The sequence below is a fragment of the Ixodes scapularis genome, unplaced genomic scaffold (assembly GCF_016920785.2).
Source record: "Ixodes scapularis isolate PalLabHiFi unplaced genomic scaffold, ASM1692078v2 PGA_scaffold0__279_contigs__length_252992795, whole genome shotgun sequence".
NCBI lineage: Eukaryota > Metazoa > Arthropoda > Arachnida > Ixodida > Ixodidae > Ixodes > Ixodes scapularis.
The window spans coordinates 166621803-166640312 of record NW_024609835.1 but is presented as its reverse complement, the minus strand read 5'-3'; the positions used below and the strand labels follow the sequence as shown (position 1 = coordinate 166640312).

The 18510-nt window shown below is 45.3% G+C and overlaps 1 protein-coding gene across 3 annotated transcripts in view; it reads left to right on the top strand.

Annotated features, from left to right (window-relative positions):
* LOC8030970 (fasciclin-2) overlaps positions 1-17458 on the top strand; it is a 126340-nt gene extending 108882 nt beyond the window's left edge. Inside the window, exons 14-17 of one of the 3 annotated variants that reach the window (XM_042290337.1) lie at positions 6329-6563; positions 8898-8966; positions 12747-12821; positions 13716-17458. In XM_042290337.1, coding sequence (XP_042146271.1) covers positions 6329-6563; positions 8898-8966; positions 12747-12821; positions 13716-13830 — 494 coding nt within the window. In that variant the 3' untranslated portion in view covers positions 13831-17458. The remainder of the gene's footprint in view (positions 1-6328; positions 6564-8897; positions 8967-12746; positions 12822-13715) is intronic. The other 2 variants (XM_029970194.4, XM_029970246.4) reach the window with 2 other exon arrangements.
* The last annotated feature ends 1052 nt before the right edge of the window (positions 17459-18510 follow it).

Genomic DNA, 18510 nt, shown 5'->3' with positions numbered 1-18510 from the left:
AGGGCAAAAGTATTGCAAGATGTATGAAGTATATTAATTCTTGGGGAACAGTCTGCCCCTGTGCTTTCCGGTCAGTGTTTGTTATGGGGTAAGTTACTTTTAAGGAGTTATAAGTTTGCTCATAATTTATGGCTGCCTGTCATTACAAAGCGTACATATTCCCACATTAATAGACCCAATGAAAAAAAGTTAAGACTACAAGGCTATTCTTTGTTCATACCATCATGTTAATAAGAGGCTCTACACCTAAAAAACTAAAGTTAAAAAAAAAAAATTTTTAGGAACATCTTTTTTTGATTTCTAGGTCTAGAACATATGTTGTAAGTACTACACTCAGGAAGTGCACATCTATATAGTTACATTGATTCAAAGTTTCATATCCAGGATGTTTACAGACAAGTTTTGAAAAGCATTCCCTGTTTTCTAAGAATTTGTTTTTTAGTCACAACGCAAAGTTTTGCCCACGGTATCTTTTTTATCTACGATTTGGGATTTGCATTCTTTTTTCAGGGTTTAATACCTCATAAATCGTAAAGCTTAAAGAGTAACATTTCTTGAACATATTAACTCTAAAATTTCCTAATTGGCAAAGACTTCATCAACTCATTCCTAATTATCAGTGGAAAAGTTTCAACTTTCGATAACTTTTTCTAGAAAGAGGCTAAAATTATAAGAGTGGTTTTGTTGTACTTGCTATTGTTTCTAAAGCATGTTGACATGCCTACCTATGTTGTGTCATATTTTGTTTAGAAGGTGTTATAAAAAAGTTTGGCAAAAACATTGGTGATAGAGAGGAGGTTTCTTTTTAAAACAATGAGCTTATGTTTGCTCAGCACACAAAGTTACAGTAGATGTCAAAGTTTAATATGAGTTAGATTAAAAATGACAGAAGAAAATGCTTGAAATAGAGCTCTCCTCTTACTTAAAGAATTTAAAACACCTACTAATAAAAACATCTTGGCCTGGCAGACTTGGCGTGACATTTCATTGATAAAAGGCTTATCGACAAACGTTTCGTACATGTCGTCCAATGACGTTTTATCGACACGACTGCATTTCAGCATCAAAACACGACCGCATTGCCGTCCACAAGCGACGGTCACAACAGCGATGTTTATCATGTGGAGAAAAAAAAACAATCAAAATTGCTTGTGAGAGCTGGTTCACAGCTTCTCACAATCGCATAGCGCTTCGGTAAGCCCAACACCAGACGTTTCGGAAGAATTTACCTTTGCACAGCAACATCAAAAACAATTTAACACTGAGTAAAGTCCCACATACAACAGCATGTTTAGTATCCAAAGATCGGAAAGCGTTTTGGCAGTCAAGTTCCCAGATAAGAGAAAACTGGCGGTGGCAATCGGTTCATCCAACAGCATTTCATTGACAGATGATTTCATCGACACACAATGTTTCATCGTCAAATGGTTTCATCGGCAGCTCAGATAAGCTTTTTGACAAAAACCCCGAGACTGGGACAAAAAGGGACGGACAAACACAAAGTCTCAAACACAGCTGAATTTTATTTGACAACGAAGGGACCCTTCGTTGTCAAATAAAATTCAGCTGTGTTTGAGACCTTGTGTTTGTCCGTCCCTTTTTTTCCCAGTCTCGGGGGTTTTTGTCAAAATGTTTAACCACCACCAGCTCGTTTGCGCCCTTACCTTTTGTTCAGATAAGTTTTTTTCTGTAATAAGCTGCATGAGACTGCCGCTGCGAAGCGACATGTGCGGGTCGATCAGGTGGGTTAGCATTTTTGTAATGAACCGCTGCAGACTCGCCACGAAGCAATCATGTTGACAGAACGTGTGTCCATGAAAAGTTGTCCACAAAACGTGAATCCATAAAACGAGTTTCAACGAAATGATAAAGATTCGAAAACCGGAAGTCGCCAAAAATGGTTTTATAGGACAATTATGCATTATCTGCAATTAGGCTCCACTAAGCGTACTTAACAATGTCCATGTACCAAAAAACAAAAAAAATCACTCGCCATTGTTGTTTTTAATGACAAAAAAAAAAGGTTAAATTTCTTTGAGGGATTGTGGGGCCAATGTAGGTTTTTGGGCCTTCTCAGAACATTACATATTGGGTGCCAAATAAGCAGGCGCTGCCCCGAAAGGTGCTTCTGACGCGTGAGTGCAGAGTGACATAAAACGTGACAGAGACTGGAAGTTTGCCGTTTCTATCATCGAGTGACACCGACTCCTCATTTGAAAGGTCCTTGAAGCAATGAGGAAAAAAAATTTAAGACGTTTACAATGTTCTGTAACGCTGAATTAGTGCTCAGCTCTTCAGGAGGAAGAGGGAAGGGTACGGAAAAGAGGCTATGCCCTTCTTCCTTCCTCGCTAAATTTAGCGGGGAAAATTTTTCGCTGAATTTAGCGGAAAAACTTTTACCCTTGTGACGTCACGTGTGACCTCGCACATGGCATCACACGAGTAAATTTAGCGGAAAAATTTCCTTGCTAAATTTAGTGTGAATGTTGGCAATGTTAGATGCATGTGACGTCACGTGTCGTACATCACGTGTTTCCTATAATGACGTCACGTGTGATTTCACGAAGATAACCTTCATGACCCCCGTGAGGGTAAACCTCGTGACCCTCGTGAGGGTGACCCTCGTGAGGATAACCCTCATGAGGGTAACCCTTGTGACGTCATATAGGGAAACATCCCATGATGCAGCGCTCAGTACGCCGACAGCGTCGCCGCTCAAGCCAAAAACGGGCACCTGAGAGCTGCGTTCTAAAAAGGGGCAAGCGGGTCGGGTCTTTACTCGTCGGTGCAGGCACAGACGTGCACCCCCCTCACTATGCACCGCACACCTTCCCCACAAACACCACCTCCACTGGTCGCCCGTCCATGGGAAGACAGGGATTCTGCGGTGCTCTTTTCTGTTGTCTATCTCTCTCTCTCTTTCCTTGCACCGTCGGGACTGGCACACCAACCTCCTGGTTTGTCCAGAGAGCCGGAATCACTCCTGCACTCGCCCTTTTTCTTCTTCTGCCCTGTCTAGATCCCTCGATCCAAACACCAGTGAACCCACCCAACTTTGCTGGTACATATTCTCTTCCTTTCTTGGCTCTTTTTCTCGGCCTGCTCTCCGGAGAAAGCGGAAGCCATGGCCCGCTCTCGAACTACCGCTTGCGACGTGCATTTCTGTCAATGCCTGTCCCGCCAGACACCGGACGGAGAATACAGGACAGTTGTGCAGGAGGGGGGGGTTGTTCTGCTTCAGGTTTTGCTGGTACACAATGGTGCCCGAGTGGTAGGGCGTCAGTTGAGTTCAGCCTTTGATGAAATTGCCATGCGATGAAACTCCAGCTAATTGCAATTGGGTCGGCACCCTTGGTTGTTTTTAGCCAGGTGTCGTATTTATTTCCAATTGTCATTTTTCTTAAAACTTTGTTTTGGCCATTGGCCCTGTTCATACTATTTTACTAGCTTGAAGCCGTCTACGCTTACTCTAGAGCAGACGGGGGAACTATTATATTTGCAGTTTTCTTGCCATTTCCCCAGATAACAAAACTGTCGTGCACTCGGCGACTGCCGAGAATGCTTGTATAACCAGGGTGTACTGGAGTCTCTTCGTAACTTGGTCAGACTTAAATTTTGTTGTACTAGCCGTAACTCCAGAACTTGTCTTGCTGCAAAGTAAATGCCCGCTTGGTCTTGTACTACATTTACCCCCATGCTGACAGTGCAGTGGAAGTTACATGCTCGCTGGACCAGTTGTACATCCCATCTTCCGCTCCGTGATCACACCCTAACCCCTGCCCACGTGGAGAGGTCAGAGTGAAGTGATCAAAAAAGGGGGTAGTTGATTGGTCTGTCAAGCCAGTAGTTGCCCCCGCAGTGTTGTCTTGGGGGTGAAGGAGTACAGTGAATCAAGCCCGACTCAAGGTCAAGGCAGTCGTGTACCTCCGTCCTAAGTGTCTGGCCCCGCTGTCCCGTCATGTGCTGCCTGCATTTTGTTCTTCAACTGCCCGTCCATCCTCTCCCTCCTTTTCCTTTCCTGTGCACGGCTCACTACTGCACAAACTTGTCGCTTGTGACTTGCAATGTTTCTGGTGCGTGGAACGGTACAAATTCTTTGCAACGAAAGGTGCGCAAGGCTTAGCCGTGGAATGCCATATGTTATGCTGTTGCAGTGTGGCATCTCGAGCGCAGGTTAGAGAAGTTATAAAGAAGACAATATGGACTGTCAGGCTGCCATTTGACTTGTGTTAGTCTGTTCCCTCTTTTTAAACTTTTCTTGCTTTTTTTTTTTTTTTTCTTTAGAGTAGTTATCTGTTTCTGTTGGTAATGTTTTAATTTGTCCAGCATTATGTGCTGTTCATCCAGTCAGATTGCAGCCTTCATTCCTGTGTCTTCATTCTGCGAAAGTTTTGTGTGTAGCAGAAAAGCCACAAAATTTTTGATTGCCTCTGGAGTGCTCAGTGTTCAGTTGAAGTTTCAAGTTTTCTGCAGTGACGCAAGCACATTTTTTGGCATATAAAATGGGAGGGGAGGGTGCAGTTCTGGTATAAATTAAAAATAATTATTAATATTTCCAACTTAGCGAGGCAAAACTACAAGGGCACGCCTGAATTTGACTAAACAGCTGGTTTTAGCTTGTCTTTACTGATTGTGCTGGGTGGCAGTCCCTAGCTTAATATTTAAGTAATGCTAGGTTTGGTCCAGTCTCTTGACCCTTCTTGCCATCAGCTGGTTGATACGAAATATTTTCCTCCCTAATTTTTCGATTCCCTCGCTGTTCAACGACCCTGTAGCAAAATTATATCTCTAGTTAGCACGGTGATGCAAAACAGAGATATAATTTGTGCATGCTGCTCTGGAAGCAAAGCGTAGGACATGAAATCTAGGTATATGGTTTTTATTTCTAAGAGAAGCAAGATCTTAATAACAAGTATGATACACGACTAAGTCTACACAGCTAGTAATGTCAGTAATGGAGACGCAAAAAATAAGAAACAGAAAATGAAAGTGTTGTGTCATCGTGACCTTCAGGCTTTTTGGGTGAAGTTCACTTCCATGCCTTTTGTTTACATTGTCGAGGTGACTTTGGTGAAGGGGGTTCCTTCATTTCCGTTTCTGCTGTTTGTTTGGGCACCTTTTGCAAGAGAATGTCAAGTGTCTATTACCTCCAAAATAATGGGAATTTTCCACTGTGTAGTGCCCAAAAAAGTCTTGAAGATTAGTTTTCATGGATATTTAAGAACTCGCATAGAATTATGTTAGGGTCTCTTAACAATAGCAAAATGCGGAAGAAACTGCTCCACAAAAATTTCCCTTTTGGTTCTAATTGAGAGATGATATGATTGGAGTTTAGCTGGCTCTAATATTTGCATCTTTTTATTTTCTCAGATTTTTTTAAAATATTTTTTCGTAAAATAAAGAAACCATAAGGACTATTTGGCATGCACGCATATTCTGTGAATGGTTTTCTCTCCGAGTGCTTTTTGCTCAGAAGTAAAGATTTGATGAGTTCTGGCTGGATGTGTCAAATGCATGCTCTTCTCAAGTAGATTGGTGTTTCTTGTTTGTAATGATCTTGTGGTGCATCTTTTCCTGGGTGTAGTGCATAAGTTGAAACATTGCATTGCCTGCTTGCAATCTGTGGAAACACGTTTTGCTTTTAGTATAGGAATCAGATTTGTAAATTTACAGACCTTCCCTTTAGACCTGACAGTGAGAAATACTTCTTGCAGCACTTAACTTATACCACGTTAAATCTAGAGCTCTGATTTTGGAAACCTTTTACCGATGCAAAGAATGGGCTTAAGGTATATGTGAGTTTCTGGACAACATAGGCTTATAAACCCATTGTTTTGTGGATGGATATGTGCTTGCACTAGACAATTTATGCAGTGTTGTAGGAAAAGCAAAAGGCATAGCACGGAGGCATGTAGACTTCCTTGCTCAATTCACAGTCACTCTAGCACTAGAAAGAGCGTCCAGAGCCTTTGACTGGATCGGTTGAAACTGTCAACCCGAAGTGAAATTTTCAGCAAATTGGCACGTTTCAGTATCTTTTTTTGTTACAGGCTCCACTTGGTCTAGTTTTTTGTAGTGTATATGGGGCAGTAATAAATCATGATTGTGTTCGTCCTTGTCCTATTGAGTAACACTGTATTGCTCTTTCCTCGTTTTCTCTACTCCGTTTCTTCTCTACCACTGCAAACATTCCCCTCCCCGTTTATTTCATCTCTTTTTATTTTACCCTTCTCTTTGTCTCCCATCTTCCCACTTCTCTGCACTTTTCCCTTCTTTGTCCCTACCTCTGTTCTTCCCCCTCCTCTCTTGCCATGGCCACCACCTGCAGGGGAGGTGCCGGAGGAAGAGGGGCAGCAAGCCCGCCTCGGGGGCACCCTGGTGCTGCCTCTGACCACCATCGTGGCTATTGTGGTGGCGGCAGTGCTGCTGGTGCTCCTGCTGCTCGACGTGGTCTGCTACCTCCGCTTCCGATGGGGATTCCTCTTCTGCCTCAGGCATTCCTTCTGCGGCTCGGGAGGCTCCAAGGGGAAGGGAAGTCCAACGGAGGACGACGGCAAGAGCAGGTGGGTGACGGGACTACTTGGGCATTGGGACACCTCCGTTGACGGGGCGGCCCGGGTGTGGGATGCTTCAGGTGACGGGATGACCTGTCACCTGGAGTATGGGTGACTGGATGCCCCTTCAATAGACTACTTCCATAAAGCCCTGCATGCAACACGGCACGCGTTGCACTCTGGGAACTAGTTGGCCAGGGAGGAGAGTGGCAGGGTTTCGGTTTCGATCGACACGTCGTCGTTTTCCGGTCCCGAGAGCGTCATTTGTGGTCTCTAAACTAACCTAAATGGCCAGACCTCGAAGTATGTGGACCAGCCAGTGCTGGGAATGTCGACGCTGCGAAGCTCGGGGATCTTGCTTGTGTACGAATTAACAAGCTGCAGCAACCAATAAGTATGCACACATCGAGCTCGCGACTTTACATTAGTGTTGTTGATCAGGAAGTTTGTTTGTTTCGTGCGTCCAAGACGAAATATTACTCTTTGCAATTACTGTTTTCTTAATACGCCTGAGTACGTGAGGTAAAACTCGGAGGCGCCATTGAAAAGCTCACTTGTTATCTCTTATCTGTACTGACCCGCAGCACTGCACGAAACGAAGTCCCCACCCACTTGCATTTTATTAATATTCAACATCGCGTATGCGCATAACGTTATCCTGCAATCGTATACACAAATTCGCACATACAAACCGTTTTAAGAAAGCAAAAGTCGAGCACTTGTGTGAAAAACGTCGCACCGTTCGCCTGAAGTACGCCGGACGGGCATGAACCCCTATGCAATGCGCCAAACGAACGAAATTATTCGAAGTGCATTTGACGGTTGCTAATGGCCATAATATTTGTTATGTGTTTGCTTTCTTCCTGCCTGAGTATGCCAAGATAATTTCAGACACACCGTTCAGGCACAGATCTTGGGCGTCAGTAAAAGCTCGTCCAAAAAGGCTTAGCGAGGAGTAGGGACGCTTGTTAGGGCCTCCGTCGTAGCTAGCCGATCTCAGCGTTTGCGAAAACTTAATCTTCTATCAGCATAAAATTTGAGTGGGAGATACATGATGACACGAGGAAGACAACATAGTAACTTTGGTGCAGTGGTGAGGTCGAATTTATTGCGTTTCCTTAAAAGTTTATGCGTCAACGCTGGGCTCAACTTTGATACTCCTGTGAGGATGCGGCTTGCTTTTCGCCCAATGAAGTAACAAAAAGCGGACGTTTGGCAAACAAAATATGTGTAAGGCTCCAGGTGACCAAATTTCAGTTGTTGTTCACTGTTACTAGACTTGATTATTGAAATTGAACTCAAAGGTGAGGTGACTAAGCCACGTCTTACTACGTTTGCATACGCACTCATAATATCCGGTGTTTCCGGAACCAAGGAAAGTGCCCCGGTGTTCATTCTGTATCGCTCCAAAATGAGTATATTGTACGTTCGTGAAAAGTCAGATAATCGAAAACGCAAGCAGCGCGTTCGGTCGCGACGCGATAGCATGAGATGGAGCTGCTCAGTCGAAACCGAAACTGAGTGGCCAACTAGTTCCCAGAGTGCACTGCGTCGTATTTCGCCGCGATGGGGCGCGTCGGTTTTGGAAGAAGTCCATTGAAGTATGGTGGTGTGATGGGGTGGCTTATCACCTGAGGTGTGACAGGTGATGGTGTGACCCATCACCTGAAGTGTGATGGGTGATGGGATGCCCCATCACCTGAAGTGTGATGGGTGGTGGTATGCCCCATCACCTAAAGTGTGATGAGCAAAGGGGTGCCCCATCACCAGAAGGCTGTGGGTGATGGGTGCTCCATCACAGAAGGGTGTGGGTGATGGGGTGTCCCGTCACCTGAAGTGTGACGGGTGACAGGCTGTTTCCTCACTTGAAGTGTAATAGGTGAGGAAACATTTTCACCTTACACAGTGATGCCATGAGAAGTCACCCGTCATGCACAAACCTTTAAGGCTCTTACTGGCTGATAACCAAGTTTTATGTAATGTTTTACATTGTGATGATGACTGGGGTCACTGGTGTAATATGTCAATGTATTGACCTTTACATCAACATTGCTCAACTACAGCTGCAGCTTTCCAAGTAAATTTATAATGTTTATGGTTTCTGTGAAACGCAGCTGATAACATATGATAGCAATTCTTTCTGAATTGTTTTTAATGTTGTATTGAAGCTGCAGACAAAAGTGGTTAGCCTACTAGCTTACTCATATATTTGTAGAAGGTTCTAATTACATGCAAATGAGCTTGGGATTCCAGACTAATGCCCTCCCAAGCTAGGTGGGGCCGCTTTACTAGGTAATTTTTTGAGGGGGTTCCTCTGACTCTTCTTGTCCATCGTTGCCTCAGCCTGCCTGCAGTCACCGAACCGGATCGGGAGAAGACAAAATCAAACGCTGAGAAATGCGTCTCCACTGAGTAAGGACTCCTATCCCCAATTGGCTGGCTCGCCGCCGCCATCTCTCTCTTTCCTTGTCCGACGCTGGTGGAAGCTTGACTCTGCTCAGTTGAGGTTGTCCTCGCTTTGTGACTAAACTGGAAGGTTGTCCTCCTGTTTCCTAATATTCTCCTACAGTCTGCTGTCTGACGTCTCGCCTAAATGAACAAACTTGCAAGGTTTGGATCTGACCGGCTGCAGTGGTGCCAGGGTGCCTTCGTGTTGCTGCTACTAATACTACAGCAACTACCGTAGCTCCTGCCGCTAACTTCCACAACCGATGAATCTGTGGTTTCACTGAGGGCCGCCAGCAGTACTGGGTGGTTGATCACCTTGTGCAGTGGCTGGTCTAAGTTGTTGGTTGGACTTGCGTTCTGCCTCCTTTCGTTTCCATGGTAACCTCTGGTTTTGGTTTGTTCTCTCTCACTCTCTACTTGGGATTGGTGGCCGGCCTCTCCTTCTCCAGTTAGCTTGGCGTTGCCTTTGGTGTTGGCTCGTCTTTGAACGCCAAGCTGCCAGACACTTGGGCAATGTGTTTCGAGCTCAGTTATGCCAAAAACTCGCTCCACTTTGACTATGTGCATTGAGCTTCTCTGGTGTCGGCTTTTCCATTAACTTTTTTTTTTTGGTTTTGTCTTGGCTTGTGTGGTGTGTTATTTTGGTGTTGTGTTCTTAGGTGACATGGTAAGACATATTTGTTTGCACATTTGTATGTGTTTTTCTTTTTTTTTTTACATTTTGGGCCAGCAATTTTTTGCCAAACTTTTAGACAAAAACCTTGCTTTTAGCATCGCTCTAGATCAATGAAGGCACTGCGGCATAAATTGATGGGGTAGGAGAAAAAGCTTGGGCTTTGTGGCATTCTGCTGGCTTTGCAGCTGCATGTCGAAGCTTTCTTGCCTACAGGAGACCATAGTTTCCTCAAACATCATAGTAGTTTTTAGCTGGCCTTCTTGTACCCAACATGGCCTTTGTAAGCAGAACACTAGTCTTTTAAGGTGGTAGAGCGTTTCTGACTCCACAGCGGGAAAGCATAAGAGCATAACACAGGAGGAAAAAAATGGTAAGGGACTGGTTAAGCACAAATACCCAAACAATACCATTGAATGCCAAAACTTTGGAAAACTTGTGGCTTTAACACTTTGCTTCAAGGTGGCATTGAGGTGTCTTGTCTGTGGTGACGCAACATATTTTTGCACCATGCTCGCTTGGTAACAACACTTGTATCTTGTGGAATGCATTCCTCCTTTTTTCTAGTCTAGAACTTGTTTCACAGGAAGGATTCAACTTTCTGGAAAATGGACTGAGGTGCATGTCCTAGAAAAAAGACAGGCATCAGGCTTATTGTAATTCTTAATGTGAAGGGACCACATTATTTCCCCCCCCCCCCTTCATTTGAAACTGACATTCAAATAGATACAGGAAAGATATCTCACAAAGCTAACCTTTTGATGGTAAATTTCCATAGTATTCGAAGGAGCAAAATAAATCGAAGCATGTCAGTACATGGCGACCTGATGTAAACACTGTGTTTCAATGGTAAAACATTTCCTGGAAAATACAGTTCCTGTGGCACTGTACTTTACCCACTTAGTCCCTACTACTTCTCTAAACATGCTCAAACTCTTGCCAAAAGTCATTCTGCTCTTCCAAATCTGTCGTGTTCTCGAACATTGGTTTTGTGCTTCAGCTGTGTACGATTTGTCAGGGTTCTGAATGTTTAGTTTATCCAATAATATTTTTATTTACATTTGTTTTGTTTGTCAGAACTTTTGCTAAAGTATTTTGCAGACTTGAAACCTTTACAAACAAGGATCTGGTTTCTTACAGTACTGTCGAAGCAGGGAAAGAACTGGGTGTTTCCAGGCAATCCACAGTATTCCTTGTGTTGTATAAATTAACTGCATTTCAGGAAACTGATCCTCGTGAAAGCAGTGCTAGCAGCAATATTGAGCAGCAGTAGTCTCGGCCCATACCATGGCCTACATCAGGAGTTAAGAAAGTGTTGAGTACTTGCTTTTTAACGCGGTAGCGTTTAGAAGTTTGTGTCGCAGAAAATTCGGCGTTGGCATCAGTGGGATCAACAAATCCCATAATGCAACTCGCGCAGCCACATCTGTCGCACGTGACGTCACACGTTGCATTATGAGACTTACTCACTAAATTTGGCAGAAAGGTTTTCCGGCCAAATTTAGCAGAAAAGTTTCTCACCAAATTTAGCTGGAAGTTTTTTCGCCAAATCTGGTAGAAATTTTTCCTGCCCAATCTAGCAGAAAATTTTCCTGCCAAATTTAGTGGAAAATTTTCCTGCTGAGTTTAATGGATTAATAGGGTCATGAAGCACAGCCATGTGTGACGTCACGTGACACATGACGTTACGGACTAGGCCATGCACACACAGTTGCATGGCTCTGCAAAGAGCACGCATTTATATGAAAAGGCTTTGCGAATGGGACCCCAAAACGGTCTTGCCTTCCACTCTTAAAGGGCAACTCCGCTCAATTCTGAAAAATTTAGGCTGACATGTGATTCAAATTCACAAAGCACTACTAAACAACTCTATGTCTTCGGATTCACGAAATGTGGAATATTATTGGTGTAATCCTAATTTAAACATCAGCTGATACCGAAACCGAAACTTCGGTTGCGTCAGGCAACATTAGTCTCATGTCGTCAGAGTCATAGCCTTGTCACGTCGAACCACGTGGTCTTGTGACGTTCGGGAGGGAGCGAGAAACAGGACACGCGACGCGGGCAGGTCGCTTCGCGTGGCGTGGACGATGATGGCCCGGGGGAGAGGGGGAAGGGGATAAGACGAAAGAGGAGAAGGGGAGCGGAAAAACAGACCGATAAGCACGCAGGGCAGCGCAAACTAGCGCATCCGCGTTACAGTAATCACGTGAACGCCCAGTCAGCCAACACCGGGAGGAGAAACTCGTGACGTCATCGTTCAATTTCGCTCTGAGAAGTAAAAACAAACAAAACGTGAGAATGACGTAGTGGCTCAACGTTGGCCGCTCCAACTCCGTCGCATTGACTGCGCTGACGATTGTGCCCCACATCGCACGCTAAAGTTGGCAGATTTCGGCGACTTTGCTCACTTGAAGATTTTCTGGCCAGTTTATTAAATATATAAACGGAATTAGATCGTAATATGTGACATTGGGTCTTCCTATATGATACTGAAGAGGGCTACATAGTTCTCTCTAAATATTGAAAATGAAGCAGAGTTGCCCTTTAAAGGCAAAGCGTCCCAAGTTTTTTTATAAGATGGCGTTTTTTGTTATGTAGATGCCATTTTTTATTATGTCTAAGGTTTCGTGATATGCCATCATTTCATTTACCATTTTATGATAATGTCTTCAATTTTTTTTATTTAGGTGATGTTAGGTTGCAACAGGCCCATTCGATCAGCGTCACTTACATCTACTTTCATACAAAGTTCCCGCTTTCTTTGATACATGTTGCAAATTCTTGCAAATGCCCAGTTGATCTTAGACACTAGTAGCAAACTCCTCATCTGCAATCGGCACAGTTGAGCAATAGGTATACTGCACGATATGTGTGTGCCTCACCAGTGAATCAGCATCGATTCCCTTTGCTCCCTGTGGCATGTCTTCAAGTTTCTGCTTTGTTTTGCCTGAGCCATGCATTTGTACTATGTTGTTGCATTTTGCCCACCTCCACTGCCTTTTTGTGTAGAACTGACCCCCTTTTCTTTTGGCATTGCTTTTTCTTTTTTTTATCCCTGAATTTCTTAGCAAGGAATTGTTGAGTGGCCCCGACGAGAAGACCAGGGACGCTTCGGAGGACACGCCAATGATTGACACGAAAGGGTAGGCGGGAAATCCCCCGGGGACGCGCCGGCTTCCATTCTCTGCTTCTTTCTCCTTTCCGCTTTGCGTCTCGTCGCAGTCCGCTCCCTTTCTCGCTCTAGCCGATCTGCCATCTGCTCGTCGATTTCTAGTGCGACGGTTTAGCCACTCCTTCTGCATTTCCTCTTCGTGTCTTTGCCTACCGTTGCCTTTTGCTTTGGGAGTCTCTCTGTCTGCATCTGCTGCCTACGTTTAGAGATTGCTTTCTACGTAAAAGTTACTGTTGTGGCACGTTTGGGGTGTGTAGGGGATGTGCCGGGTTTCTTGCTTGGCATCCTTAATGGTATCGAGAGGGCATTAACTTGCAACATCTGCATCGACGTCGGCGTTTCTGAGCTTTAAGAAGAGTCGCAATTTGAAGGCCGAGACCCTCTACTTGCCAACCGCAGCATCGGCATTTTTGCATGACATTGCAAAGTAACTTTCTAATGCAGAATTTTATAGTGTACCATTTGAGAATGACTCCTGCTACAAGTCCGAGACAAGAGCACAAGCAGGTAGTGGCAGAAGTGTTTTTTTAATTGTAAACTGTTTTTTGTTTTTTTTTGTAGCAGATTAACAATGTGCTTGTTTGAGGTCTGAAAACTTTTTTAAAACCACAAATTGTTTAAATTGTTGCAATCTTACGAACAGCCTTGACAAAACGAAACACTTAGCTGAAACTGTTTTCCCGTTTGCTCATAACTTTTATCAAAGTGCAGAGGCACTTCACAACGGCTGTCAGGTGTTTGTACGCACCTCGAAACTTTCGTAGGGCACTCTAAACATTTCTGCGTCTCCCACAAAAAGAGTACACGGACAGGTCGATAAAGCATTTCTTCCATTTCCATTCCGTTCCTCCCCTCTGCGGCGCAGGTTGAAGGACGGCAAGCAGCACGACCTCAGGTTCGAGCCACCGCCCGCGAGCGACAAGAACCACTCGTCACTCAAGGGTTCCAAGTCGAGCATTGCCAAGGACAGCATGGTCTGACGCCCCACGCCCGCTTCCCTTCCCGACCACGGGTTTCCCGCCGCGTTGGCCGTCCCCGGACCGACGACGACGGCGGTAGCGACGAGGAGCTGAGAGGGGGCGTGCATTCATGCACGGGACCGGGCCTCACTCTTTTCCCGATGATCGCCGAAACCCGCTCACTCTTCTCCCTCCCTGGCTGCGGCGGGGTGCTCTTCGGCGTGTGTCGTCCTCTGGCAACTCGCGTCTCCCTGGATGCTCCCTTCTCTCTCTCTCTCGCCCCCTCCCCCTTCGTTTGTCGTTGCCGTACCAAGCAGTGCCGTACCAAGCGGGTCAGGCTCTCTTATTTCAACAGACGGCGTTCATTGGTTTTTTTTTTTTTTTTGTTCATCTCGGGGTTAGGGCGGGAGGGAGGGAGTTGGACGTGTCGCAGATTGGAAAATCTAGATTTCCGCGAGCGAGAGTGCAGCTTGTTCGGTGAGCTCTTCGTTTTCCTTCTTTGCGGTGCTCGACATGCATCGTTTCGCTCTAGAGACTGATTATTTATCCTCATTATTCGGACTTCTCGGGGCATCTCATCTCCACGTTTATGTCAAGCAGCAGTGTCGTATTTCATCATTTACATTTTTTTTAGGGTGGTATTTTGTTTTATTACTCCTTATGTAAAGCGTGACTGCCTATTTTAAGTTTTTAAACTCTCGCTCGTACCGAGCGGGAATACATTTGTGGTGCTCATTTAACGTGCCACGGATGTGGCATCTAGAACAAAAAGTGAGACTTCCCGCGAACGTAACTCTAAAAGTCAATCTTCACTTAGTTCCTTTCAGAACCTTCATCTGTATGCCTATTCAACGGAAAGTGAACAGTCATTTTTTTTTCTCGGCCCATTGAAGTTTCTTATGTGGCTTCGCTGCAAGTACCACTACTGCTCTCACATCGAATCATTCCACGTACGCCATACTTGCACAAGTTAGTACTCTTAGGGGTTTTTCTCTTTATTTTTATTTTTTACTATTATCAATCTGCACGTGCGGAAGGACAAGTGATTACAGATGAGAAAGTTTTGCTCAGGTGTTTGTGAGGGGTCGTTTAGACGAGGGAAAGGGACCCCGATCTCTTGTAGGTAAGGCTTCACTTCTTATGTAGGTTCCTCTGCGTTTCTTTCGCACCACAACTTTTTAGTTGGATCCACGTTTCTCTCTCCTCGCCGAGTCAGGGCGAGGAGAGAAGACACTTGTTCCTGTTTCAAGAAAGGAGCAGAATCTTTTGGTGACCTGCGTGCATGTGTCGTATGTGTGTGTGCGTTGGTGTGTGCACGCATGCTCGGATTGTGCTTTTTACGGTTCTTCGTTTGTACAAAGTGTTCTCTAGCGTTCTTTTCGTCCGTGTGCTGCAAGCTAGACGTTGTGGGGAGCGGCAGCTCTGACGGTTGCGCCTTTCTAGTGTCGGAGTCGTCTTCCCCGCGGCCCCATGGGCCCGGCCGGAAGTTGTTGTTATCTAGCCTTTATTCGCCCATTACTCGTCGGGAACTGGACGTCGGAGGTGATAAACGATGGCGTAAACTACACAGACAATTATGGTGCGCTCAAGTGTCGCAGGTGGTGCTTCCGGTGTCCAAGTTGTTGTTTATTCGGGGGGAATCTCTCGTTCGTGTTTTGTCTCTGGGAAGACGACGACTGCCATTTTGGGAGGGAAGGGGAGTCGAGAAGACGGAGCCTTGCCAGGTTGTCTGCTCTGGAACCCGGAAACAGGAGCTCGGGTTTATTTACAATGTTAGATCCATAGCTCGTGGGAGTGTGGGGGCTCTCTGTCGTGTTTCGCTGTGTCTGTTTGTCACTAGCGTTTGGGTTTGCTTGAGGGGAAGAGGGACGCAGGCGCCGCAGCAGCGATCTCGTTGACTTCTGGTTTTCCCCGACCCGCGACCTGCCGCAGCGGTGACGGAGGTCCATGGCTAACGAAGAGAGGAGGGCAGCTGACAACCGAACCTTGTTCCGACGGAGCGCGACGAGGCGTTTTTGCTGGCGTTCTTCGGCCGTCGTATTTTTGTATCTTTGACACTTATAGGATGGGGCCGAGAGCTGCTTTGTATAAATGAAAATTGAGGCAGAAGCAATGCGGGAAATTTAGCTTAATATTGAGCCGTTCGCAGGTCTCTGGGTTTGGTTGGTTCCTTTTTTGCGCCGTGTTACTCTTTTTGCGGTTCGTTGTGGGGCTGGTTGCCAAGGACGTTTACTTGACTGTTCATGCTACTTATCTGTCCATCTATATTGCATACTTACATACGCACATATATTATACATATACTGCTACATATATAAATATATATATATATATATATACTTATATGACGAAAGTTGTTTGCTTCTGTGACGCTTATCGGGACTAAATGGCGCCGAGCAGTCCTCGGTCTGGTGAAGACTGTGTAAAAAACAGTTGCGATAAAAGGTTTTCGTCGCATGTTCTCATCCCCGGTGTGGGTAAGTGAGCTTTCAAGGAAAAAAAAAAAAGAAGAAAATAGTGATAGCGTGTCGTCAACCAACCACTTTTAGCAACTCCCCAGCCAACGGTAGCTCCAGTTTCTTTTTTGGGAACCGAACGAAAGAAGAAAAAAAAAAAAAGAAAGGGAAAAGCTAAAATAATGCAGCACTCCCTCTGGTGCTTTTTTTAGAAACCGGTGGTTTGCTAATACAGTTTCGTCTGCTAAGAGCACGCTGTCTGCGAACCTTCGCGGGGGAGAGGAGAGGGGGCCACGTGCCAGGGTGCACGTCTGGTCAGCGGAGTCGCAACGTTACTTTCTCTCGTTCCGCGAACAAATAACTACATGAAAAAGCATCAAAGTATGTTTTTTCGGTTGCGTGTCTCTATTCGGAACGGGCACCGGGATCGGGAAATTCGCTCGTCATCGTCGTGGATCCGTGTTACTTGTCCGTCTTTTCTCCGTGTCGTCTGCATCGAGGAACGTTGCATGAAAAGAAAGAAAGCAGAAGTCAACGAGAACTGGGGCTTGTATTTATGCCGTCCCTGTGTTCTTGTCAAAGCTTTGTCTTCGTTACCTTTTTTTTTAGCCTCGAACAGCATGTCAGATTTTTATTGTTGGTTTGACAACAGACTCTTAAGGGAGAACTAAAGCTCGGTTCTTTGATTTTAATGTCGCACTGGGTTTTGTAGGATGACCACACATTATGGAAGTCGACTTGTTCCCGAGCTCGAGCAGCTGGTTTGGACTCTGTGTTGCCAGGTTGATTTTCACGTGATGTGGTTGCCCTGGTAGCACTTTGCCTATTTTGACCACCCCGAAATTGATTTTGTGTAGGTTCCTGTTTCACTTGGACTTTGTTCTGTTTGTTTGGCACAGCATGTTGGTGGTGATGAGTGAGTGCAGTTTTATGTGTGCAATCGCGGGCGTGCGCGTGTTGTGTGTGTGTACAGCCGAAAGATCAAAAGAAGCCAAAAAAAAGTTGGTTATGAAAGGCACTCGTTTTCTGAGCGTATATATATAACTGTCTATATATATATATGCGTCCGCACTGTAGCGCTATAACGACGTTTTCATCTTTGTTTTATTAAAAGGGTTGTAAAGTTTTTAAAGTTTGCTGCTGGAACTCGGTCTGTGACGTGTGTGCGTTAATAAAGTTGATTCGTAAGAAAAGCGCTGTTGCGTGGAATTAGGGGGTGCTTGGCGACCTCCCAAGTCAAAGGGAAGAAAGTGTTGGCATAGTAACGCCTGTTAAGACTGAGGGCATGTTCTTGAGCAGCATATGCCCCATTTGTCACATGCCAGTTCGTCGTAGGGTAACTGGTAATAGACCCGTTCGTCTCTGCAAAACATTCGGTCATAGGAAGATTCATTGCTGTAAGAACTCGTTGCACATATACCCCAAGGGCTTTTTGTGTTTTGCTCTATTTGGGTCTCTTAAAGGGGCCCTGCAAGCACTTTTTTACTGGTTTTTAATTTGCACCGAACCTGAGCGCACTGAACGTAGTAACCTAATGCAACTTTTCTTTTCTCGAAATTCGCTTTATTTTAAAAGTTATAGGCAAATTAAAATTACAAAAACAAACAAAAAATAACCTCCTTCATGACGTCCTTGGTTGCTTGAGTGGCCGTGAACTAGAGGAGGGGTAGCGAGCTATGCGAGCGCTCACGGCTGCCGCACTCCTAGTTGAAGGCACGAGAGGGCGCCACTAAAGCATCTTTTGTATAGGCTGTATACAGCGGGCAGCCAGAGCGGCTCTCATTGCATTTGCTGCGCGAATAAACGCTAATTCTACATGACACTTCATCGGCCACAAACGACAGCAAACACGGGGTAAAGATCAGTTCAGAATGGGAACCACTTCGCGCTGCCGTACCGCGAAACAGCCAAACCGCATGACAAAGCTACTCGCCGAAGGCCTTCGGAACGCTCGGAGCCGGTCGGATCCCCCAGTCCGTAAACGACCGCAGTGCCGCCGCGTACATCCGGGACCTTTCCGTGTCGGCACCTGATCCCACTACTCCATTCTAGTATGCGCCGCCTTTTCCACCGCTTGGTGGCGGGTATGTCGACGGGTCACTTCTTTCCGTACTTTATAAACTGCATTTGTTTCTTTTCTGGTCTAAAGTAGTAAACAAAAACTACTTTTGCAAATAATTGAAGCGGTTCGCGCCACTTATATTTTGTATTTCGACTAAAACGAAGCTTTTAGCGGCTCTGACCG